This window comes from Carassius carassius, chromosome 40 (assembly GCF_963082965.1).
Source record: "Carassius carassius chromosome 40, fCarCar2.1, whole genome shotgun sequence".
Classification (NCBI taxonomy): Eukaryota; Metazoa; Chordata; class Actinopteri; order Cypriniformes; family Cyprinidae; genus Carassius; species Carassius carassius.
The window spans coordinates 29,532,421-29,558,517 of record NC_081794.1 but is presented as its reverse complement, the minus strand read 5'-3'; the positions used below and the strand labels follow the sequence as shown (position 1 = coordinate 29,558,517).

The 26,097-nt window shown below is 37.6% G+C and overlaps 1 protein-coding gene across 4 annotated transcripts in view; it reads right to left on the bottom strand.

The window, feature by feature from the left end:
• LOC132122543 (interleukin-1 receptor accessory protein-like 1-B) overlaps nucleotides 1-26,097 on the bottom strand; it is a 212,636-nt gene that overhangs the window by 75,729 nt on the left and 110,810 nt on the right. For all 4 annotated transcript variants that reach the window (XM_059532921.1, XM_059532923.1, XM_059532922.1 and 1 more), the window contains exon 5: nucleotides 12,135-12,209. In XM_059532921.1, the coding sequence (XP_059388904.1) occupies nucleotides 12,135-12,209 (75 nt within the window). The remainder of the gene's footprint in view (nucleotides 1-12,134; nucleotides 12,210-26,097) is intronic.

The window sequence follows — 26,097 nt, the reverse complement described above, 5'->3', positions numbered from 1 at the left end:
AGAATTGTATAAACTTGTTAAATCATCTAAACCAACAACATGTATATTAGACCCTATACCATCTAAGCTCCTGAAAGAGGTGCTTCCAGAAGTCATAGATCCTCTTCTGACTATTATTAATTCCTCATTGTCATTAGGACATGTCCCCAAAACCTTCAAACTGGCTGTTATTAAGCCTCTCATCAAAAAACCACAACTTGACCCCAAAGAACTAGTTAATTATAGACCAATCTCGAATCTCCCTTTTCTGTCCAAGATACTAGAAAAGGTGGTATCCACACAATTATATTCCTTCTTAGAGAAAAATGGTATATGTGAGGATTTCCAGTCAGGATTTAGACCGTATCATAGTACTGAGACTGCTCTTCTTAGAGTTACAAATGATCTGCTCTTATCATCTGATCGTGTGTGTATCTCTCTATTAGTTTTATTGGATCTTAGTGCTGCGTTTGACACAATTGACCACAACATTCTTTTGCATAGACTTGAATACTTTGTTGGCATCAGTGGAAGTGCATTAGCATGGTTTAAATCGTACTTATATGACCGCCATCAGTTCGTAGCAGTGAATGAAGATGTATCCTATCGATCACAAGTGCAGTATGGAGTACCTCAAGGCTCAGTACTAGGGCTGCTACTCTTCACGCTTTATATGTTGGATATATGTGGGAGATATCATCAGGAAACATGGTGTTAGCTTTCACTGTTATGCTGATGATACTCAGCTCTACATTTCTTCTTAGCCCGGTGAAACACACCAATTTGAAAAACTAATGGATTGCATAGTCGATATAAAAAACTGGATGACGAGTAATTTCTTACTGCTAAATTCTGAAAAAACAGAGGTGTTAATTATAGGACCTAAAAACTCTGCTTGTAATAACCTGGAACACTGTCTAAGACTTGATGGTTGCTCTGTCAATTCTTCATCATCAGTTAGGAACCTAGGTGTGCTACTTGATCGCAATCTTTCCTTAGAAAGCCACGTTTCTAGCATTTGTAAAACTGCATTTTTCCATCTCAAAAATATATCTAAATTACGGCCTATGCTCTCAATGTCAAATGCAGAAATGTTAATCCATGCATTTATGACCTCAAGGTTAGATTATTGTAATGCTTTATTGGGTGGTTGTTCTGCACGCTTAGTAAACAAACTACAGCTAGTCCAAAATGCAGCAGCAAGAGTTCTTACTAGAACCAGGAAGTATGACCATATTAGCCCGGTCCTGTCAACACTGCACTGGCTCCCTATCAAGCATCGCATAGATTTTAAAATATTGCTTATTACTTATAAAGCCCTGAATGGTTTAGCACCTCAGTATTTGAATGAGCTCCTTTTACATTATAATCCTCTACGTCCGCTACATTCTCAAAACTCAGGCAATTTGATAATACCTAGAATATCAAAATCAACTGCAGGCGGCAGATCCTTTTCCTATTTGGCGCCCAAACTCTGGAATAACCTACCTAACATTGTTCGGGAGGCAGACACACTCTTGCAGTTTAAATCTAGATTAAAGACCCATCTCTTTAACCTGGCATACACATAACATACTAATATGCTTTTATTATCCAAATCCGTTAAAGGATTTTTAGGCTGCATTAATTAGGTAAACCGGAACCGGAAACACTTCCCATAACAACCTATGTACTTGCTACATCATTAGAAGAATGGCATCTACGCTAATATTTGTCTGTTTCTCTCTTGTTCCGAGGTCACCGTGGCCACCAGATCCAGTCTGTGTCCAGATCAGAGGACAGTATCCAGACCAGATGGTGGATCAGCACCTAGAAAGGACCTCTACATCCCTGAAAGACAGCGGAGACCAGGACAACTAGAGCCCCAGATACAGATCCCCTGTAAAGACCTTGTCTCAGAGGAGCACCAGGACAAGACCACAGGAAACAGATGATTCTTCTGCACAATCTGACTTTGCTGCAGCCTGGAATTGAACTACTGGTTTCGTCTGGTCAGAGGAGAACTGGCCCCCCAACTGAGCCTGGTTTCTCCCAAGGTTTTTTTCTCCATTCTGTCACCGATGGAGTTTCGGTTCCTTGCCGCTGTCGCCTCTGGCTTGCTTAGTTGGGGACACTTCATCTACAGCGATATCGTTGACTTGATTGCAAATAAATGCACAGACACTATTTAACTGAACAGAGATGACATAACTGAATCCAATGATGAACTGCCTTTAACTCTCATTTTTGCATTATTGACACTGTTTTCCTAATGAATGTTGTTCAGTTGCTTTGACGCAATGTATTTTGTTTAAAGCGCTTTATAAATAAAAGTGACATTGACATTGACATTAAAGACCTATCTCTTTAACCTGGCTTACACATAACATACTAATATGTTTTTAATATCCAAATATATTAAAGGATTTTTAGGCTGCATTAATTAGGTAAACCGGAATTGGGAACACTTCCCATAACACCGTATGTACTTGCTACATCATTAGAAGAATGGCATCTACTCTAATATTTGTCTGTTTCTCTCTTATTCCGAGGTCACTGTAGCCACCAGATCCAGTCTGTATCCAGATCAGAGGGTCACTGCAGTATATAGACCAGATGGTGGATCAGCACCTAGAAGGGACCTCTACTGCCCTGAAAGACAGCGGAGACCAGGACAAATAGAGCCCCAGATACAGCTCCCCTGTAAAGACCTTGTCTCAGAGGACCACCAGGACAAGACCACAGGAAACAGATGACTCTTCTTCACAATCTGACTTTACTGCAGCCTGGAATTGAACTACTGGTTTCGTCTGGTCAGAGGAGAACTGGCCCCCCAACTGAGCCTGGTTTCTCCCAAGGTTTTTTCTCCATTCTGTCACCGATGGAGTTTCGGTTCCTTGCCGCTGTCGCCTCTGGCTTGCTTAGTTGGGGTCACTTCATCTACAGTGATATCGTTGACTTGATTGCAAATAAATGCACAGACACTATTTAACTGAACTGAATTCAATGATGAACTGCCTTTAACTATCATTTTGCATTATTGACACACTGTTCTCCTAATGAATGTTGTTCAGTTGCTTTGACGCAATGTATTTTGTTTAAAGCGCTATATAAATAAAGGTGACTTGACTTGACTTGTGCAGCGCCCCTGCGGCCACCTAAGGGTTACAATTATAAAGCTGTTGATTAAATGTTAATGTGATTGTTGATGTGGCACAGCTGTTATGTTCCTTTGTTTGTATTGCCCCTTGGAGAACTGTGGACTCTGTTTCTTCTAGCGAGAGATCGCTCGCGATGTGCCAGGGAATCCCACATACCAATTAAGAACTAAACATAAACTGGCTCCAAGTATTGTGTTATCAAGAAAAAAATGACTTTAAAATGACACCCTTAATAAAGTAACACATCTGCTTAATTACTGACATTATATTTGCCCCGCAGGGTTTTTCTCTGTTATCCAAACATCACATGGGTTTTTTAGTTCCTTACCAACTTGCTTTTGGCTTTCACACTAGCGATGTTATGTACTATGTAGAATGTGCTGTGCATAAATATAATGCCACGACTTTCAATGAACTCCTCAGCTAATCTGCTTAGTGTTGAGAGATGTGATCAACATTTTAAACTTGTCGTTTTTATGCATCATTTAACCACCGCAGTTTAATAAATTATAAAACTACTGTGTGTCCAACTTTACCGTCATACAAACAGCACACTCACAAAACAGTGAAATAAACAATATAGCAGATCTCGACTACTTTGTTTATAATGTGGCAAAATGTAAACTATATTATTGCATAGCTCTATTGTGATAACTGTCTGCTGTAAGACATTGCAATATTAAGATATTATAAACACAAAAACTGTGATTTTCTAAAAAGCTGCTTTGCAACAATTTATATTATGTATATGTGTATTAGGAAAGCACTACACTCGACTGTGGCTCCACAGCTGGACGAGACCATCATCCTGAGAATCAGAGACACCCCTAAAGCCAGAGCTTCTCAAAGCATCACACCATAACAGCTGATTTGCATTGCATTTCTATTCTAGTCTATCAGCAATTGTGGTTAGTGGGTCATTTCCATGAGTTTGCAGTGATCAGATTCTTTGTGAAGAGAATCATTCATGTAACCTCATTCGAGGCGGCATCTCTGACCGTAAATGACCATGAAATGTGACGCATAAAAGCTCTTCAGTTTTACAAAGGTGCGATTCTGACACATTACACATGTGATAAAACACAGCACAGTCATTTCAGCGCAGCACTGAAAACCATCCACACACACACACACACACACATACACATGCACACAAATACACACGTGTATACAGTCGTGGCCAAAAGTTTTGAGAATTACATAAATATTGGAAATTGGAAAAGTTGCTGCTTAAGTTTTTATAATAGCAATTTGCATATACTCCAGAATGTTATGAAGAGTGATCAGATGAATTGCATAGTCCTTCTTTGCCATGAAAATTAACTTAATCCCAAAAAAACCTTTCCACTGCATTTCATTGCTGTCATTAAAGGACCTGCTGAGATCATTTCAGTAATCGTCTTGTTAACTCAGGTGAGAATGTTGATGAGCACAAGGCTGGAGATCATTATGTCAGGCTGATTGGGTTAGAATGGCAGACTTGACATGTTAAAAGGAGGGTGATGCTTGAAATCATTGTTCTTCCATTGTTAACCATGGTGACCTGCAAAGAAACGCGTGCAGCCATCATTGCGTTGCATAAAAATGGATATTATGGCTACTAAGATTGCACTTAGATCAACAATTTATAGGATCATCAAGAACTTCAAGGAAAGAGGTTCAATTCTTGTAAACAAGGCTTCAGGGTGTCCAAGAAAGTCCAGCAAGCGGCAGGATGGTCTCCTAAAGAGGAATCAGCTGCGGGATCGGAGTGCCACCAGTGCAGAGCTTGCTCAGGAATGGCAGCAGGCAGGTGTGAGCGCATCTGCACGCACTGTGAGGCCAACAGTTTTGGAAGATGGCCTGGTGTCAAGAAGGGCAGCAAAGAAGCCACTTCTCTCCAAAAAAAACATCAGGGACAGATTGATCTTCTGCAGAAAGTATAGTGAATGGACTGCCGAGTACTGGGGCAAAGTCATATTCTCCGATGAAGCCTCTTTCCGATTGTTTGGGGCATCTGGAAAAAGGCTTGTCCGGAGAAGAAAAGGTGAGCGCTACCATCAGTCCTGTGTCATGCCAACAGTAAAGCATCCTGACACCATTCATGTGTGGGGTTGCTTCTCATCCAAGGGAGTGGGCTCACTCACAATTCCGCCCAAAAACACAGCCATGAATAAAGAATGGTACCAAAACAACCTCCGACAGCAACTTCTTCCAACAATCCAACAACAGTTTGGTGAAGAACAATGCATTTTCCAGCACGATGGAGCACCGTGCCATAAGGCAAAAGTGATAACTAAGTGGCTCGGGGACCAGAATGTTGAAATTTTGGGTCCATGGCCTGGAAACTCCCCAGATCTTAATCCCATTGAGAACTTGTGGTCAATCCTCAAGAGGCGGGTGGACAAACAAAAACCCACAAATTCTGACAAACTCCAAGAAGTGATTATGAAAGAATGGGTTGCTATCAGTCAGGATTTGGCCCAGAAGTTGATTGAGAGCATGCCCAGTCGAATTGCAGAGGTCCTGAAAAAGAAGGGCCAACACTGCAAATACTGACTCTTGGCATAAATGTCATGTAATTGTCGATAAAAGCCTTTGAAACGTATGAAGTGCTTGTAATTATATTTCAGTACATCACAGAAACAACTGAAACAAAGATCTAAAAGCAGTTTAGCAGCAAACTTTTTGAAAACGAATATTTATGTAATTCTCAAAACTTTTGGCCACGACTGTACATGCAGACACACACAAATACACACCCATGGACAGAAATACGCACACACACACACACACACACACACAAATACAAACACACACACAGACCAATACACATACACGTATGAAGGTAGCAGTAGCAAAACTCGAGAGCTTGTTGATCTGAATATGAGAACTTGTCATATTAACATTTGTATTTGTAAATTGAAATTTACACTCACAGCTCTGATGTGAGTAGCTGAATCTGCCAGTATTTCACATCATAGCAGTGAGTGTAAATTTCAATTTACAAATACAAATATTAATATGTTCTCACATTCAGATTTTCAACCTCTCGAGTTAAGCTACTGATTTACCTTCATACATACATGCACACACACAAAAATAAGTACACAAATACATGCGCACACACACACACACACACAAACACACATATACACATGCATGCGCACACACAAATACACATGCACACACACAAATACATAAGCATGCGTGCACACACACGAACACAACTACATACACATATGCGCGCACACACACACAAATACCGACAAGTACGTTTTGATTGACAGCTTTTTAAAAGCCCAAACCTGTTTATAGTCCGACATTATTCAAATGTGTGCATGCACACAGCTCTTTTGCCTTTTGTCAAGAATGGGTCATTTATACATGTTTTAACATAATTTATTCATGACTAACGTATGTTATAGGCCACTTGAAAGTTGGAATAACGAAATAAAAATATAGCTGCAAGCAGCGATGGCGGGCTCAAGCCATCAGTGCGAACGCCACCCCGGTGGCATCAGGTAACCTGTGCCCAGCGGGCACATGCATTTACAATAACCCTCTGGCAGTCAGGTTTTAAGGGATACGGCAGTTAAAGGGTTAATCCGAATCATCTAGACTTTGAAATCACATTCACAGAACAATCTATATAACTTTAGTAACACTTTACAATAATATTTCATTTTTAAACATTAACTATGTTAAAATGAACAATATTTATATAGCATTCATTCATATCAGTTAATATTCCAAACTTAAACATTAACGCATTGTTTTATTGTGATTTTTTTCCAAGCACATTTTACCAATTCCAGACCATATCAATCTTAATAACTACCATTATTTTTTATTAAATCATTTATGAGTGATATATAATTGTCCATGAGAGCTGGAAGAGAAAAACTCCTTATATTCCGGTGTGCAGAATTATTAGGCATGTTTTCTTTTACAAATGAAATGAGACAAAAAAAGAGATCTATCTCAGACTCAAACTCAAACCCTAACCCTAACCTAATACAGAAATTGCAAAGTTAAGACATGACCATTGAAAAAAAAAATGCGGGGTCAAAAAAAAAAAAAAAAAAAAAAAAAACAGGTGGAGAAGAAATGACAAAAAAAAATTTCCAAAAGAATTAAGAATTAATGTGAAGATAAATTCTTAGTCAATTCTGCAAGACAGGCTTTTCAGTATAGTCTGGAATAAAGAGATGGAAGATTGGAAGGAGATGGAATAAAAAATGAGCTCCTAAATCTTAATGAAAGATTCTGGAAGATATATTCCTCAAAGTGTCGTACAAGAGGTGGTGGTGCTGGTCCTTCAAGAGTCACTCAAAACCCATCTGTTCATAATGCCTATATATAAAGTCTTAATATATAGTATTTCACAATACTTAATGCTATTCTAATTAATTCATTTTTGGGATTTTTTTCCCAAGCAAAGTCTCTTAGAACCTGACAACTTGTAATTCTGGAGACTCCAGGAAAGTTGCAGTTCTGGAAAATGGTGGCGCTGTAGACTAAATGCTCCACAATAGTTTCAAATCTAATTCTTCACTTTAATTCATAATTCTTTTGCAGCTAATGTGTTTCTGTTTTTCTCCACCTGTTTTTTTCTGACCCTTCTGACCCAGTAAGCATTTTGCTGTCCAGTGGTAATGTCTTAACTTTGCAATTAATGTACTGATCTAATTTTGAAGATTTCTCGTGGAGATTTAATAATTTTGGATTTCTCATTCTGAGTTAAAGGAAAAAAAATGCCTAATTATTCTGCACACCTGAATATAAGGAGTTTTTTTTATATCTCCTCCAGCCTTCATGGTCAACTACGTATATATCACACTCGTTGTCTTCTCTGGTGCAACTCAACCAAAGTCTCATCCCATTTGTTGATATTTGTGATATCACAAATTCCAGGAAATATTTGTTGTAGTCCAAACAAGTTGTTCGTGTAGTTTTTAAAATGTGATTTTTGTTAAATAAAATTAATCTTTTTGAATTGGACTTTGATCTTTGTAAATTTGCAGAGATTTTTTTATGCTGAAACAGCAAAATTACAAACTAACTAAAGTTGAAAAAGTGAAAAAGCATAATAGCACTCCTTTAATAGGCATTATTAATTAGTTCATAAATACAGCTATAAATGTTTTGTTCTTGAGCATATCTATAAAGTTAAGTTATTGTATTTTCATACTTTTTTAAGGATCTATTTATCATGTATAAATTATGTTATTTACAAAAATGAAATATAAACCTATGCAATTGTGTATATATATACACATAATATATATAAAATGTAATGGCTTTCCAATGCCGTTGCCATTGATAATAGGAGTAAGCAAGTTTAGAACACCTACGAACAAGAGTCCATGCAGACGGATGTAGATGCATAACAAATGTCTTTCTTCATTACTTGAGCTCCATTAAACATGATCTTAAACTTATTGTGGCCTCTCCTTGTTCACATTTACACACAAAGCCATACCTTATGGACCGCATACAACTAGAATCCACCTTGCGAAGTACTCTGCAGTGCACTCAGAAACTGTGTCCTTCCCAATTTTCAACACACCCACACACACTTGTTACTTAGGTGCTCTAATTAGACATACCCACAGCACCACCCAGTGGACAAAACCTTTACCATCCCTAAAATGCCTCCTACTACATATACATATATATATATAATTCAAGTGTACACCTTCCTTTTATTGCATCTTGAAATAAATATTTCTGAGTTCTGCATCAAACTGTGTTGTGTTTATTTTTATTTATTTTTTTATTAGGAAGATAACTGAGACTTTAATCTCCTTTGTAATATACGTGCTTTTAAACCAAGAACAATTTATTTATAGCTGTATTACTGCTTAATAATGACTATTATTAAGGGACAATGCTTTATAAAGCATGAACTGACTATTTACTAATGCTTAGCTAATGAGTGCAGTTATTAAATAATGATAATGTTACCAATGCATTTACTAATGTTAATAACAAATGAGACATTATTTTACAGTGTTCCCAAATCCTTTAATAAGTTATTCATGTTTTGTAACGATTTTATTGACCTATAAGCATTTGTGAAATAGTTTTGCATTTTTATTTGCAGCACAAATAATCCACAATTTTAATCCCTAAAACTGTCAGAAAAGGATAAGGCCTAAGATATTTCTTAAGCTGTAATGAAAGGGAAAAAAACACCACCATTAGCAACAGCAAAAACAATAACAATTTAAAATACAGATTTTTTTCTGATGATTAAAGAGATGATTAGGTCTCTCTCTCTGTCTGTCTGTCTCTCTCTCTGTCAGATAATCCACACACACTGTCAGTCACCAAAAATTCACAGTCAGTTACCAACCCCCTCCCTCTCTCCCTCCCTTCCCTCACACAGAGAGGTCTCAGAGTGAGATCATATGTCTGACGGTTTTTTAATTTTCTGTTATCCATACAATGTTGTAAGGTCATGAAACTATGCATATTTCCTCAGAATGATTTGATCTCTGTATGAAAAAATGCTTTTAAGTGTTTGGAAGCTGCAATTTAAAAATACAAGACAATTAATGATTCCCTTTTTAACGTCATTTCAAACAATCACCACAACAAAACCATTCAAGCTTACCAAAATCCCTTCGCAATTTAAGTTCCTCAATGTTTTTGCAACATGTAGACAAAGTTTGGTGTGTATAGTGTACTTCCCCTGTGAGGAGTATGCATTAATTCACAGCTGTATTTTCCCAAAAATACATATTCAAATCAAAATAGCTGACTTCCTGTTGGTCATAGCTTATGACTGTGAATTAGAAAGTTGTCCATCTTGATGAGAACAATTTATGTACCAAGATTGGTGTCTGTAGCTTAAACTAACCCCCCCCCTCCCACACTTTTGACAAAAGGGGCGCTATAGAGTGCCTCTTCCACGCCCTTTTAAAAGCTTTTGCCAGTCTCTATTTATCATTTATCATATCTATTTATCATTAATACTGATATGTGTTCTGAGTTTCATGTAAATCTGAACTTGTTGTCTGCCTCAAAATCACCATAACAGAATATTCAAGTTTGACACATTGCCATGGCAACACTGTATTAGATATCAATATGCCCACAACATATTCACATCGGCCATGTTTTGTCATTATTCTGATGAAGTTTGAAGCAAATAGAGTAAAAATAAGATGCTGAATTCAAAGCATTTTGAAAATGACTCACTTCCTGCTGCCAGTTGGTGGCGCTATAACGTTGACTCTTAATAGTCACATATATACGATCAGCATCATACAACGAACAAACCGATGAAGTTTGATGAAACTCAGGAAATGTATGTGGATGTTATTAGCCCTAATAATCCTTAGGGGAACAATAGGGCTCTTCGCCCCTTCGGGCTTGAGCCCTAAATATAGCTGCAAGCAGTGATGGCAGGCTCAAGCCATCAGTGCAACACCACCCCGGTGGCATCAGGTAAACTGTGCCCAGCAGGCACATGCATTCACAATAGCCCTCTGGCAGTCAGGTTTTAAGGGATACGGCATTTATCTGAAAGATACGGAATTATCTAGACTTTGAAATCACATTCACAGAACAATATATATAACTTTAGTAACACATTTTTCAATCTGAGTTAAACCTCTTTTTTTGGGCTCATTTTATCAGTAAAGGAAAAAAAGCCTAATAATTCTTCACACCTGAATATAAGGAGTTTTGTTTTTCTCTTCCAGCCTTCATGGTCAACTACATATATATCACACTCGTTGCTTTCTATAGTGCAGCTCAACCAATTCTCATCCCATTCGTCCATATTTGTGACATCACAAATCCCGGACAATATTTGTTGTAGTCCAAACAATTTGTTCATTATAGTTTTTAAAAAGTGTTTTTTGTTAAATAAAATATCTCCTTTTGAATTGGACTTTCAGCTTAGTAACTTTGCAGAACTTTTTTATGCTGAAACAGCAACATTACAGTATAACTAAAGTTGAAAAAGTGAAAAATAATAATAACACTTCTTTAATAGGCATTATTAAGCAGTTCATAAATACAGCAATAAATGTTTTGTTCTTGAGCTATAAAGTTCAATCATTGTATTTTCATACTTTAAGTATAATTACGTTATTTTCAATCCAGTTATTTAGGAGTTGTCAGTGGTTCATGAGATCATTAAGAAAGTGAAATTAAATGATTAATAAACTATTTTAGTGTAAATATATAAATATTATTATTAAGACACATGATAATAGTTGGTTAGTGTGTTAATAACTGCTTTATTAACATATATTCCTGCTGTAATTCATGATAAAGTCTTTATAAAACATTTAGTAGTTTCCAGCTATCTATTTTTGTGAACTCATCTAAAGTGAGGACTATTTATACATTTAAAGCATTAACAAAGGAGATTTAAAGGAACATTCATCTACCAAACTAAAAAGTCAAACACAGAGGGATACAGAACACGGAAATATTTTTTCAAGATGGATAAAATGAAACTGTACAGCTGTTTGTTTTTGTGTAAAGTGGGTTCATCCCATAGGTGTAATGGTTTTTATTCTGTACAAACTGTATATTCTATGGCCCTACACCAACCCTACACCTAACCCTAACCCTTTCAGGAAACTTTGTGCATTTTCACTTTCTAAAAAAAAACTCATTCTGTATGATTTATAAGCGTTTTGAAAAATGGGGACATGGGTTGTGTTCTCATAAGTCACCCTTCTCCTTGTAATACCTGTGTCGTACCCATGTCATTATACAGAGTTGTGTCCTGATATGACACAAAAACAAGAGCACACACACATACACACACACACACACACACAAATAAACAAGCACACACACACACACACACAAATACGTACTCGCGTGGGTCCACACACGCTCACACGCTCACACACACACACACACACACACACAGAGAAATGCAGACGGATGCGTGTGTCTATGCACACACACACACATGAATACACACAGAGTACAGAACAGCACATTAAGTTAGATCCCTCAGACAGATCTATAATATCAGTCTGTAATAAGCGCTGTTCTCACCCAGCTGCATCTCCATGACGCTCATCTTATTTTCAGACGGGTAGAGGATCTTGGGAGGCTTGTCAGTCAGCGGTGCTGTGCGAGAAAACAAACAACAAAGCAAATAATTAGTTGCATGTCAATGCTGTCCATCTGTATCTGATAGAGCTGCAGAATTACACGTTACATCTTAAACAACGATGATTCAGCTGGATATGAACTGCTTTCACATATATATTATCTCAACAGAATTGGTGTAAATCACTGTTTGAAAATTATTTGAAGATTCATATACAGATCGTATTATGTAACTCCATATTCCACCCAGTCTGACAGCCTCGTTATCTCATCTGTGGTCACAGTAGACGGGCTACTTTACTTGGACTTTTTCTGTTTTCTGATGATGCATTTCAATAGATATGATATGATTAAATTACTATTATAGTATAGCATTTAATTTTATATCTACTATCGCATCTTGTTAAACATTAATCAATAATTAGCATGTAAAAGCTTCAAATAAATGGATACATCAGTAATGATTCATCATCTTTTCCCACCAGTGACAGTGATGTATATGTTTTTCTGTAATTACAAGTATGACTGTATCCAAATGAACAAGTGGATAGAAATAAAATGTAAATACACAACAGACCCAAAAACAATTAGACACACCAGTTTTAAGACATTTGAAATAACATTCATACATTGCATTAAGTGTAAAAAATACATAAATTTAAATTTAAAAGTATGTTTTAAAATGACTGTGTATTTAAAATGTAGCAGTGAGTAGCATCTCTTAATCAGACCTTTACCAGTCTGATACCGTCGCAATGCATTTTAACACTGAAAGTCATCAGATCTTCAAACAAAAACTGTGAATGCATAAATGTGTCACTTCATGAACAAAAACACACAGCAAATTGCATTATTCATTTATTTATTAGAGTAATACACACTTTTTCAACAGCTTACACACAAAACTTTGCCTCTTTTTTTCAAAATTTTACACACAAATCTAAGAATTGCACACAAAATACAAAATGTCTCTCATCTATTGCAAAATGAAACACTGCATTCAAAATATCACAAACATCTCAAAAGCAAACTGTCAGGAACACAACTGGACACAGATGCAGGTTACAGTGCGAGACCAATTTATTCAAAAAGTCAAAAAGAAAAACTCCCTCCAACGAACAAAAACAGGCCGGGAAATGAGGAAAAAGGTCCAACAGAAAAATAAGAGACTTCAATGTCCTTGCATAAACACCCAGCAGGGGGCGCCCAACGGCGCGGCCGTGTAGAGAGCGGAGAGGGGAGGAAGCCACGAGAGAGCCAGTGACGGAGCAAACAAAAATTCTTCTGAAGAATGCCTGTGCCCGGTCTAGGAAATGAGGGAGGGGAAAAAAATAGAAAAACAAAACAAAACCAGTAGCAGCAAACAATGGCACGACAGAACAAGAATTGACAGGATCAGACAGAATGGCTACACAGGGACTATTGATGAACAACGATCTGGCACCGATAGGCGCGACAGACGGGAATAAATAGAGCAAGAGATGAACAGACATTGAATTCAGGTAAGCGGAGTCAAACAATTAGAAGCAGAAACTGTAGTGATGAGGGGGAGGGAGGAACGCCATAGGTGCAAGACGAACAATCAAAACCAAAACAAAACACCATGTGCACATAAAATGCAGACATATACAGAAACACACACACACCGAAGAACGGGGTGATCAGACAGCGGACATGACACAAACATTTGCAAACACCTTTGCCATAATATTCATTCCTGTTATACGTGTGTGTGTGTGTTACACAGAGAACTGTGTGTTGTGTTTTACAAAAATTCAGAGTCAAAGTCTGATGATTAGTGTCTTTTGTAGATTTGGTGTGTGATTCTGCTGTTTGACTGACAGCTTTCAGAAACTGTGTGACAAGTGAAGATTCTGTGTGTAAGCTGTGGAAAAAACTATAGCAACTCTCAAAAGCGTCTCAGCTTCAGTTCACTTCAAAATGACATCACGTTCAATATTGGTATTAATGCACTCATGAGGAATATCAGAACTGAAGACACTCCATCAGTGAAGTCGCTAAACTACGGTTATGTTTAGCTATTAGAATAACTTGAGTTGACAGGCTTTCAGACTAAAATACTGTAAGTCCCATGACACACAGTGTGTGTTCGAGCTGCAGACGTTTTGTGTGTAGTCAGGTCTTCAGATAGCCAGCAGAGATCAGATCTGTCTGAGTCTGATTTCTCTCCGTTACACTCATGTGTGGCACTGAACGAGGAGCAGCAGATAAATGCTGTAATCTGACTCTGACCACGTGAGTTCAGCCGTTTCATTGCTTGCAAAATGACAGTCAGATCTCGAGGTCAGATTAAAAAACTAGAAAACTCCATAAACTGCTGTTAATCTGTTATCTCATCACCAGGATAAACGCTGACTGCTCTCAGGTATTGTGTCATCTTTCTAGAGTGAGATCTGATTTCACTTTCTTCATTTGAGAGAGTTTCTCCAGCATCACAGAGATGTGTTACCATGTGACTGGTCAGGAAGCAGACAGACTGGCTAAACCGACCGTCTGCTAGCTGCCTCCCGTCACAGAGGTCAGTTAATTCTCAGCACATAGAGACTTTTTCACCTAGATATCACACTATAGAGACTGTGTCTGTTCCCCGAACTAGAAAATACAAAAAACGTCCAAACCAAGTTAAGATTAACAATTTAATTGAGGTTCAACAAATAAAAGACAGAAGCAATATGGATAAACAAATGATAAAGCTTGGCTTATTGAATATCAGATCCCTTTCTACGAAAACACTTTTTGTAAATAATATGATCACTGATCATAATATAGATGTACTCTGTTTGACAGAAACCTGGCTAAAACCTGATGATTACATTATTTTAAATGAGTTCACCCCCCAAGATTACTGTTATAAACATGAGCCACGTCTAAAAGGCAAAGGTGGAGGTGTTGCTTCAATTTATAACAACGTTTTCAGGATTTCTCAGAGGGCAGGCTACAATTATAACTCATTTGAAGTAATGGTACTTCATATAACATTATCCAAAGAAACAAATGTTAATGATAAATCCCCTGTTATGTTTGTACTGGCTACTGTATACAGGCCACCAGGACACCATACAGACTTTATTAAAGAGTTTGGTGATTTTACATCCGAGTTAGTTCTGGCTGCAGATAAAGTTTTAATAGTTGGTGATTTTAATATCCATGTTGATAATGAAAACGATGCATTGGGATCAGCATTTATAGACATTCTGAACTCTATTGGTGTTAGACAACACGTTTCAGGACCTACTCATTGTCGATGAAATCATAATCATAATCAAATCACCAAATCATACTCTAGATTTAATACTGTCACATGGAATTGATGTTGATGGTGTTGAAATTATTCAGCCAACTGATGATATCTCAGATCATTATTTAGTTCTTTGCAAAATTCATATAGCCAAAATTGTAAATTCTACTTCTTGTTACAAGTATGGAAGAACCATCACTTCTAACACAAAAGACTGCTTTTTAAGTTCTCTTCCTGATGTATCCAAATTCCTTAGCATATCCAAAACCTCAGAACAACTTGATGATGTAACAGAAACTATGGACTCTCTCTTTTCTAGCACTTTAAATACAGTTGCTCCTTTACGCTTAAGGAAGGTTAAGGAAAACAGTTTGACACCATGGTATAATGAGCATACTCGCACCCTAAAGAGAGCAGCCCGAAAAATGGAGCGCAGCTGGAGGAAAACAAAACTAGAGGTATTTCGTATTGCTTGGCGGGAAAGTAACATATCCTACAGAAAAGCATTAAAAACTGCTAGATCCGATTACTTTTCTTCTCTTTTAGAAGAAAACAAACATAACCCCAGGTATTTATTCAATACAGTGGCTAAATTAACGAAAAATAAAGCCTCAACAAGTGTTGACATTTCCCAACACCACAGCAGTAATGACTTTATGAACTACTTTACTTCTAAAATCAATACTATTAGAGATAAAATTGCAACCATTCAGCCGTCAGCTACAGTATCACATCAGACAGTGCACTATAGATCCCCTGAGGAACAGTTCCACTCATTCTCTACTATAGGAGAGGAAGAATTGTATAAACTTGTTAAATCATCTAAACCAACAACATGTATGTTAGACCCTATACCATCTAAGCTCCTAAAAGAGGTGCTTCCAGAAGTCATAGATCCTCTTCTGACTATTATTAATTCCTCATTGTCATTAGGATATGTCCCCAAAACCTTCAAACTGGCTGTTATTAAGCTTCTCATCAAAAAACCACAACTTGACCCCAAAGAACTAGTTAATTATAGACCAATCTCGAATCTCCCTTTTCTGTCCAAGATACTAGAAAAGGTGGTATCCACACAATTATATTCCTTCTTAGAGAAAAATGGTATATGTGAGGATTTCCAGTCAGGATTTAGACCGTATCATAGTACTGAGACTGCTCTTCTTAGAGTTACAAATGATCTGCTCTTATCATCTGATCGTGGGTGTATCTCTCTATTAGTTTTATTGGATCTTAGTGCTGCGTTTGACACAATTGACCACAACATTCTTTTGCATAGACTTGAATACTTTGTTGGCATCAGTGGAAGTGCATTAGCATGGTTTAAATCGTACTTATACTACTTATACGTACTTATACTATGCTACTCTTCACGCTTTATATGTTACCCTTGGGAGATATCATCAGGAAACATGGTGTTAGCTTTCACTGTTATGCTGATGATACTCAGCTCTATATTTCTTCGCAGCCCGGTGAAACACACCAATTTGAAAAACTAATGGATTGCATAGTCGATATAAAAAACTGGATGACGAGTAATTTCTTACTGCTAAATTCTGAAAAAACAGAGGTGTTAATTATAGGACCTAAAAACTCTGCTTGTAATAACCTGGAACACTGTCTAAGACTTGATGGTTGCTCTGTCAATTCTTCGTCATCAGTTAGGAACCTAGGTGTGCTACTTGATCGCAATCTTTCCTTAGAAAGCCACGTTTCTAGCATTTGTAAAACTGCATTTTTCCATCTCAAAAATATATCTAAATTACGGCCTATGCTCTCAATGTCAAATGCAGAAATGTTAATCCATGCATTTATGACCTCAAGGTTAGATTATTGTAATGCTTTATTGGGTGGTTGTTCTGCACGCTTAGTAAACAAACTACAGCTAGTCCAAAATGCAGCAGCAAGAGTTCTTACTAGAACCAGGAAGTATGACCATATTAGCCCGGTCCTGTCAACACTGCACTGGCTCCCTATCAAGCATCGCATAGATTTTAAAATATTGCTTATTACTTATAAAGCCCTGAATGGTTTAGCACCTCAGTATTTGAATGAGCTCCTTTTACATTATAATCCTCTACGTCCGCTACGTTCTCAAAACTCAGGCAATTTGATAATACCTAGAATATCAAAATCAACTGCAGGCGGCAGATCCTTTTCCTATTTGGCGCCCAAATTCTGGAATAACCTACCTAACATTGTTCGGGAGGCAGACACACTCTTGCAGTTTAAATCTAGATTAAAGACCCATCTCTTTAACCTGGCATACACATAACATACTAATATGCTTTTATTATCCAAATCCGTTAAAGGATTTTTAGGCTGCATTAATTAGGTAAACCGGAACCGGAAACACTTCCCATAACACCCGATGTACTTGCTACATCATTAGAAGAATGGCATCTACGCTAATATTTGTCTGTTTCTCTCTTGTTCCGAGGTCACCGTAGCCACCAGATCCAGTCTGTGTCCAGATCAGAGGGTCACTGCAGTCACCCGGATCCAGTACGTATCCAGACCAGATGCTGGATCAGCACCTAGAAAGGACCTCTACATCCCTGAAAGACAGCGGAGACCAGGACAACTAGAGCCCCAGATACAGATCCCCTGTAAAGACCTTGTCTCAGAGGAGCACCAGGACAAGACCACAGGAAACAGATGATTCTTCTGCACAATCTGACTTTGCTGCAGTCTGGAATTGAACTACTGGTTTCGTCTGGTCAGAGGAGAACTGGCCCCCCAACTGAGCCTGGTTTCTCCCAAGGTTTTTTTCTCCATTCTGTCACCAATGGAGTTTCGGTTCCTTGCCGCTGTCGCCTCTGGCTTGCTTAGTTGGGGTCACTTCATCTACAGCGATATCATTGACTTGATTGCAAATAAATGCACAGACACTATTTAACTGAACAGAGATGACATAACTGAATCCAATGATGAACTGCCTTTAACTCTCATTTTTGCATTATTGACACTGTTTTCCTAATGAATGTTGTTCAGTTGCTTTGACGCAATGTATTTTGTTTAAAGCGCTATATAAATAAAGGTGACATTGACATTGACATGTGTTAGTCAACAAGACAGAGCTTCAGCTTTGAGAAATTAGTCTCCACCATTCGGCCGTAACAGTGACAAACACAGTGTCTAGACCGTAGTAAAGTACCCCGAATGACTTACAGTAACCCACACACTCCGATTAGATCTGAATCACAGCTTTTGTAAATGTTTACTTTTTCTTGTAGATGTAAAAACTCTCCACAGAGAAAATCTCATTATCCTAATGAGCTTTTTCATCATGAAATATGCATTGATTATTTAGCTTCATGTAAAACTGCACAGATTCGGTTTGCGTGAGCTTCTGTTCGACAGCCAGATGGAGACACGTATGGATCTGGCACGAGGGAGCAACCAAAAAGAGAAACCGAGAAATGCAGAAAGCAAAAATAAACTCATTCCAGAGTTTTCAAGTGAAAAAACAGGTTTCAAGCGTTTGTAGCCCGCTGCGTTAAGATGAAAGAGTGAATGTGTGAGTGTTTGTGCAGGTGAAGTGAACGACAGCTGTTCTCGTTTCCATCTCTACCAGGCTGAATTTAAACCGTGGGAATTTTGATGAAATGTAAACTGTCTGATCGTTCATCCAAAATCCAATTTCTGCTCAGGAGAGGCCTCCGGGGACTACTGCGTATTTGGGATCATTATTCTGTGGGAGAGGTTCAAGAGAAAAAATTATGAATTGCTGGGTGAAATAACTGCATGGCCGTCTCTCCACAGAAAGCTGTCTTCCCTCTCTGTCGCTGTCTCTCATTAGTGCTTGTTTCCTCAGAGATTAGGTCTGTCTTGTGTGTATGTGCTCAGCGGGCACTTTATTAGATACACTTCTCTAATACTGCCATGGACCCCTGTGCCCCGGATCAGCCTGAACTCAACAAGACTCCACAGAGACACACATTCATCATCGTGCGGCGACACAGCTTCAGATGTAAGCTTTACGACCGGATGTTGCTTTGGCAGATGCGAGCATATGCTCAGTAACCGCTCAAAAACATGCACATGTGGAAAAAAAGACATTTGAACAAAAAGTTAGACAATGGTGTTTTTGTCAAAGACTACATCTGGATCTGATTCAGAAGGATGATCTAGGCACAGATAAAGTGGGGCTTCATCAACACATCCAAAGCTTCACAGTCATTTCATTCAGTAACAGAAGTTTTTGTTAATATGGTTTAATGTTTGAGCAAATTAGCTTTTTATGTGAGCAATGCTTCGATTGCTTGGTTCAGGAGATTCTGTATTATTTCAAAAGATTTGTAATAGCACCCCCCCCCCCCAGTGAAACAGTGAAAACGCGTCAATGGTGGGAAAAGAGAATCTGAGTAGATTTTCAAACACTAGGCATCCTATAATTGGAGACTTTGCAGAAGAAAAACTGGCCACTGTAAACCACCAATAATCACATTCAACCAGACATTCCAGTCATTCCCATCACTGACAAATTAAAAAAATGTGTCAGCTCAAAATATAAAACATGTCTGATCTCTTCTGATTGAATGGAATCAGAGTCTGAGTCTGTGTCTATGCTAAACCACATGAATTTCTATCAAATCTGCAGACTGAGTTGGGCAAAAGCTGTTTGATGTATTCCAGCCTTTACACTGATCAGATCTGATGTAACAGAGCTGAGATTCCTGTTTGTTCCAGAGATGAAAGTAATAAAAGCTGATGCTCTAGTCATTTTATACTGGACTACAGCTCTGTGGAGAAACATCACACACATGATCGATACATCCTCACCTCATAATTACCACAGTAACCCTCCCTGTGGCCCTATACACACAAACAGTCTCATCCTGCTGACCTTCATCTGTGTGGAGACCATCGCCACTGTGATCCTGCGTGCCACTCGTCGACACTATACGGCTAATCATGGCGAGGGCGAAAGCGCGCCGCTCTGGGGGGTCTCTTTAAGAAAGGTCAGCACTGAGACGAGAAGGAAATTGCCCTCAGTACGGTTTCTGAACATCACAGGCTCCCAGCCAGGACCAGAACTGAGCCTTCTGAACATAATCCACTTCTAAACACGCACGCCTGAGCTTTTGTTCCAGTGATGAGAGGCTGACATCTTCCTCCTGAATATAATTGAGTCCCACTGGTTCTGTAAATTAGCAATGGGACACACAAAGAGGAAAGTTCTGGCAACCAGCGGAGAAAATGTGATAAATGAAGCTGAATTACACAGCGTTTCTTCTGTTGGTTTGTTTTTTTCGCATTTTGTTGGTTTGTTTTTCTGTCTCTTAAATCTAACACACTAAAAAGTACTCCCATGCATCAGAAACACTAAGCAAACATATCTTTTTTTTTTTTTTCAGAAATTCACCAATCCATACATGCATACTATAAACAATATAATAAATGAACAAATAAATAAATAAATAAATAAATGTTAGAATTAGGGCTGTCAGTCGATAAAGTTTTTTTTATCTAATCAATTACATGATGTGTTGATTAATTAATCTAATCACATATTACATTTGACGGTTAAAATATCCCCAAAAGATTATTTAAAGCTATATTTGTGTTAAATGAGAAAGCATTAAGGAGACATTACAAATAGTAGCTTTAGAAATAAATATTTTATTTTATTCAACAATTTTTTTTCACATACATGTTTAGGCTACAGTGACCTAACATAAACTACGGAACATAGAAAAATATCATTTGAGAAACATTCATGCAATGAAAGTCATTAGCAACCAAAAAAAAACCAGCTTTGTTACCAACAGTCAAAATACCTTCTTTTATCACTTATCATATGATATAAATATGAGACAAAAACTCAATTTTTTCAACAGTCAAATTAATGAAATGTAAGTTTCAGTGTGTTATTTTAATCATGTTATTTTTTCCATAACCAATTAATTAAAGTGTTAAGCTGACAGCGCTATTTATAATATCACCCACTAATATATATTAGAAAAAAAATAAATAAAAAAATCATGACATTCAGCTAAAAGAAGGATTTCTGCAACAACAAAGTGACTTCAAAAGTTGAGGGGTAAAGTGTCCCTGGAACCCCGGGTTGGTCCATCGACCGGCTATCGAGCCAGCGGAGGAACTTCAAAGGCCTGGAGCGCGGCTTGACCCTTTGGATGTGCTCCGTAAACGAACCACACGACCTTCAAGAGCTCCACTTTCATCCGGCCTGAGGATGTGACCCAACACAGACCGCCATCAAAAGCCCTTCAGAAGCTTAATGAGAGCTTTTTATACACCACTGTTAGCATCTGCTCATTATAAACATCATATTGATTAATTAATATTAATTAAAAACCTCCTCCAACAGTTCCGAGCTGAATACAAACACTCCGCGTACCTGCACATCCTTACCAAAATTAACAATGGTTTTACTGTAGTAAATGTGTGGCAACCATGTTTTTTTTTGCATATTGATTATGGTTTATAACCACAGTTTTGTTACAAATACAATGATTAAACTATGGTTAATGAAGTAAGGGCACATTAATCTGGCTTGGGGAGTAAGAGTCAGGAGACTGTCAGTCACTGGATGAACTCTTTAGTTTAGCGGAGGAAGGCCTGTCTCAGGTACATTTAGCTCTGTACCTCTCCACAAAGCATGGGCTTTAGCTAATCTCCTCTGAGAATAGGGTAAATAATGAATGCGTGTCTCTCTAATTAAACAGCTCAGTCGCTCCCGGTCACGCATGATTACGCCAGCGCACTCAAAGAATAGATCTGAGCACCGGCCCTCCAGAAGTCGCACAACGCGGCGAGCACACATTATTTGAGAGCACTAGCAAAACACCAATGTGTGTGAGTGAAGCCGTCATTTCTCTGCAGATTAACTTTAATACCCTCTGTCAACGGCCACTCTGTCTTACAACAGTGAACACTATCAACACGGACGAGCCGCCGCTGAACACAATGATTACAACCTGAACGCCACACTTAGACCAGACATTCTTCCAGAGCACAAATGTGACGGACAACTAAAAATTTTATAATAATATGGAAGGGTTACGATGTGGCTAGTTAACCCTTCTGTTAATGCTGCATTTGAAAAGGAACACAGACAAACAGATCAAGCTAATAAGAAAATGAAAATTCTGCCATCATTTGCTCACCCTAAAGTGTTCCAAAATGGTTTGAGTTTCTTTCTTCTGTTGAACACAAAAGATGACATTTTGAAGAAACCAAACCATTTCTGTTCCCATTGACTTCCATAACATGTTTTTCCAGTGTATGGGTTTCAGTGGCTGTTTGGTTACCAACATTCTTCATGATATTTTCTTTTGTGTTCAACAGATTACAGGTTTGAAACAACTTTTGAGGGAGATTGAATGATATCAGAATTTGCATTTTTGTGTGAATTATCCCTTCGTTTTTTCCACAGTTTACACACAAAATCTTCACTTGTCACAAAGTTTCTGAAAGCTGTCAGTCAAACAGCAGAATCATACACTAAATCTATAAAACATACACTAATCATCAGACTTCGACAGAACTTCTAATTTCATTTAACACTTCTTGTAAAACACAACACACAGTTATATGTGTAACACACACATCTAACAGGAATTATATGGCAAAGGTGTTTGCAAATGTTTGCTTTGAGATGTGTTTGTGATATTTTGAATGCAGTGCTTCATTTTGCAAGAGATGAGAGACATTTTACATTCTGTGTGCAATTCTTGAATTTGTGTGAAAAGTTATGAAAACAGAGGCAAAGTTTTGAAAATGTAAGCAGTTGAAAACTCTGTAATAGTTTGAAATTAAAAAAGTACTTTTGGAACTGAACAACACTGGAGCTTTTTCATTGTATGAAAAAAAAAAAAAGAAACCTTTCAAAATATCTTCTGTCTCCACATCAGAAAGCAGATCAAATGAGTTTGCACAGGTAAATGATGTTTTAACCAATGCACTGTCACATTAAGAGATACAAACATTGATCATGAATTCTGCAAAATAAACAGAGTTAACTACAAGCAGTTTAAATGATAACTTACACCCGAGTTGTCTTCCAAACATGGCAGCAGAGGGTTTAATGAGGAGCTGGAGCTTCCTGAACACCTGGTGCTCTATCATTAGAGACACTGGGGTGTCTGTTCACAGTAGGGATGTGCCAGTATTACATTTTCATGTTGTGATTAATTGCTAATGCTTTTATCACAGTATACGTTTAAAAAAGTGGTCATATACAGGATAACTGGTTTAATAACTTTTTTCTTATAACAAAAACTAACTATACAATAAAGCAATACAGAAAATATATATAAAGTTTTACACAGCTTAACGTGCAAAAGAACTACTGTATAAAGACCAATAGGTATCACTTTACAATAAGATCTCATTAGTTAACCATTAACATACACAATGAGCAATAGCTACATTTGCTACAAAAGTTATTAAACTTTGTTAAAAAAAAATACTCTAATAACTCTTAGCTCATGTTAGCTCATTAAATAACACGGTTGCAACTTTTGATTTTAATGTGTTATTAAATATTGGAATGCCTAAGATTAAAAAGTGTTCAGAAGAATTTTTCATTGGCAGTTTATGTTAACTAATGAATTAACTAATGAAGCCCTAATGTGAAGTGTGAATGAACAATAGATAATCAAAACTCTAGGGCATGTTGTAGTCCAGATTAAAAAAAAAAAAAAAGAAAAAGAAAAAGTATTTTTAAAATGTATTCCCAATTCAGAATAATTTTTAATATATAATTATTCACGGTATTTAGAAGTGCCCAGGATAACAATATTGTGCATATTCATTACCGTGATATATCACATTACCAAATACCGGCACATGTCTATATCACAGTAATAGAAACACTGCTCCATCTGCACAAGCTGACTTGTTATAAGCTGCCCATGTTCAACCTGTAATGAACAAACCAAATGAACAGTGGTCAGACACTACAGTGGTGGTCAGATGAGAACCGTCCTGTCGATCACATCACGGCTTATCTTTGCTCTGTTTCAAAACTGTCAGCTTGCTAATGAGCCAGGAGCTTCCTTAAAAGGAAATCCATTGTGATCCCCTGTGAAGCCACTTCCTGTGCAAGGTAAAGTAATATAATTAACTTACAGCTATGAGTTAGCCCTTTTAAATGAGCTCAATCCTTTTTCTTAATTATTCCACCTGCTTTGACACTGTGGTTAACGTCCTGTTTCTCCTCTGAGGGTTCGTCTCTGGGGACTCCTGGGCGTCTGTCGGTTAAAGCGGCTGAAGTTCTCATCGTGTTGGCTTAATGAACATGTTCATTCACCCTGTAGCCCACTCACTGTAGGCCCTCGGCACGTCTGTAACCGGACAAACGCTAAGATCTTTACAGGTTAAAAAAAAAAGTACACTTCCATAATGTACTTAAAGTGCTCTATTTTCACACACTAATTTTGTACTTGATATACTAAAAATGATTCTTTAGTACTCCTTTAGATAAACTTAAGATCAACTAAGTGTACTCAACTATGCTATTTTGGGACACCATGAATATGAACTAAAATGTGCTTTTAACATACTCTTTTATATTTTAAAATTTTAACATCTCTGTATGTAAAAAAATTATTTTCAAGTCAAGTCAAGTCTGCTTTGTCAATTCTTCCACATGTACAGTACATACATACAGAGAATCGAAATTACGTTCTCTCAGACCCCCGGTGCATACAGATAAATTTAACAGTGGAGCCTAAAAATCTAGATCAAATATAAAATATAAATACAGCTGTAAAATAAGGGAATGTAAAAAAGAGATTTAATAAAGTTACAAATAAAGTTAAATAAAGCAGTGCAAGGCACATGGCAGATAGAGTGCAAACTAGTGAAGTGAACAAACAGTGCTGATAAAAAGATTTTTAGTGCAAAAAAAAGCTTATTCAGTCTGATTAAAGTGACAAAGGGCTCAAGAGCAGTTATTTTATTTAACTGACTGATGAGGAAGTAGAGTGACGTCAGAGCCGGATTATCCATAAGGGCACTTGGGCCAGTGCCCAGGGGCACCAACCATTCACAACAACTAGGGGGCACCACATGACACAAGCTTTAAAAATATTTTTCATAAATTTTTCTATTATTAACTTGAAATTCTTAAAAGACCATACATAACTCAATAATAATAATAATAATAATAATAATAATAAATTATAAATAAATAAAGATTACATGACCACTATCACTCCCCCCCTTCCGTCCCCAATCTGTCAGTTGAGTTGGTCCACAACAAGTACGCGCAAATGTGGGATTTTTTTTACGGCTACAGAAAATGAATTAAAATGGACAGACGCTAGATGTTTAGCCACAATTCAAAATGTTCCAGGGATCGAAAGTTTTTTTTTAAACAAGCTCAGGACGACAATGACACAGAAGCGATTACCTGCACTCTCCCTGTTTACCATTGAAGTTAAAGTTAAAACATTACCGTCTACAGCCGCGAGAGGGCGCTCTATGCTGCTCAGTGCTCCTGTAGTCTACACTGAAAACATTTTGAGGTATAGTGCCCAGGGGCACCACACTGTCTTAATACGGCCCTGAGTGACGTCAGTTCTGTGCTGAATGAGGTAGTGATCAGACCAATGCTGCACAAAGTGGGGGTGGTATGTTAAAAGTATGTTAGAAGTATGTTAAAATGGATAGTAT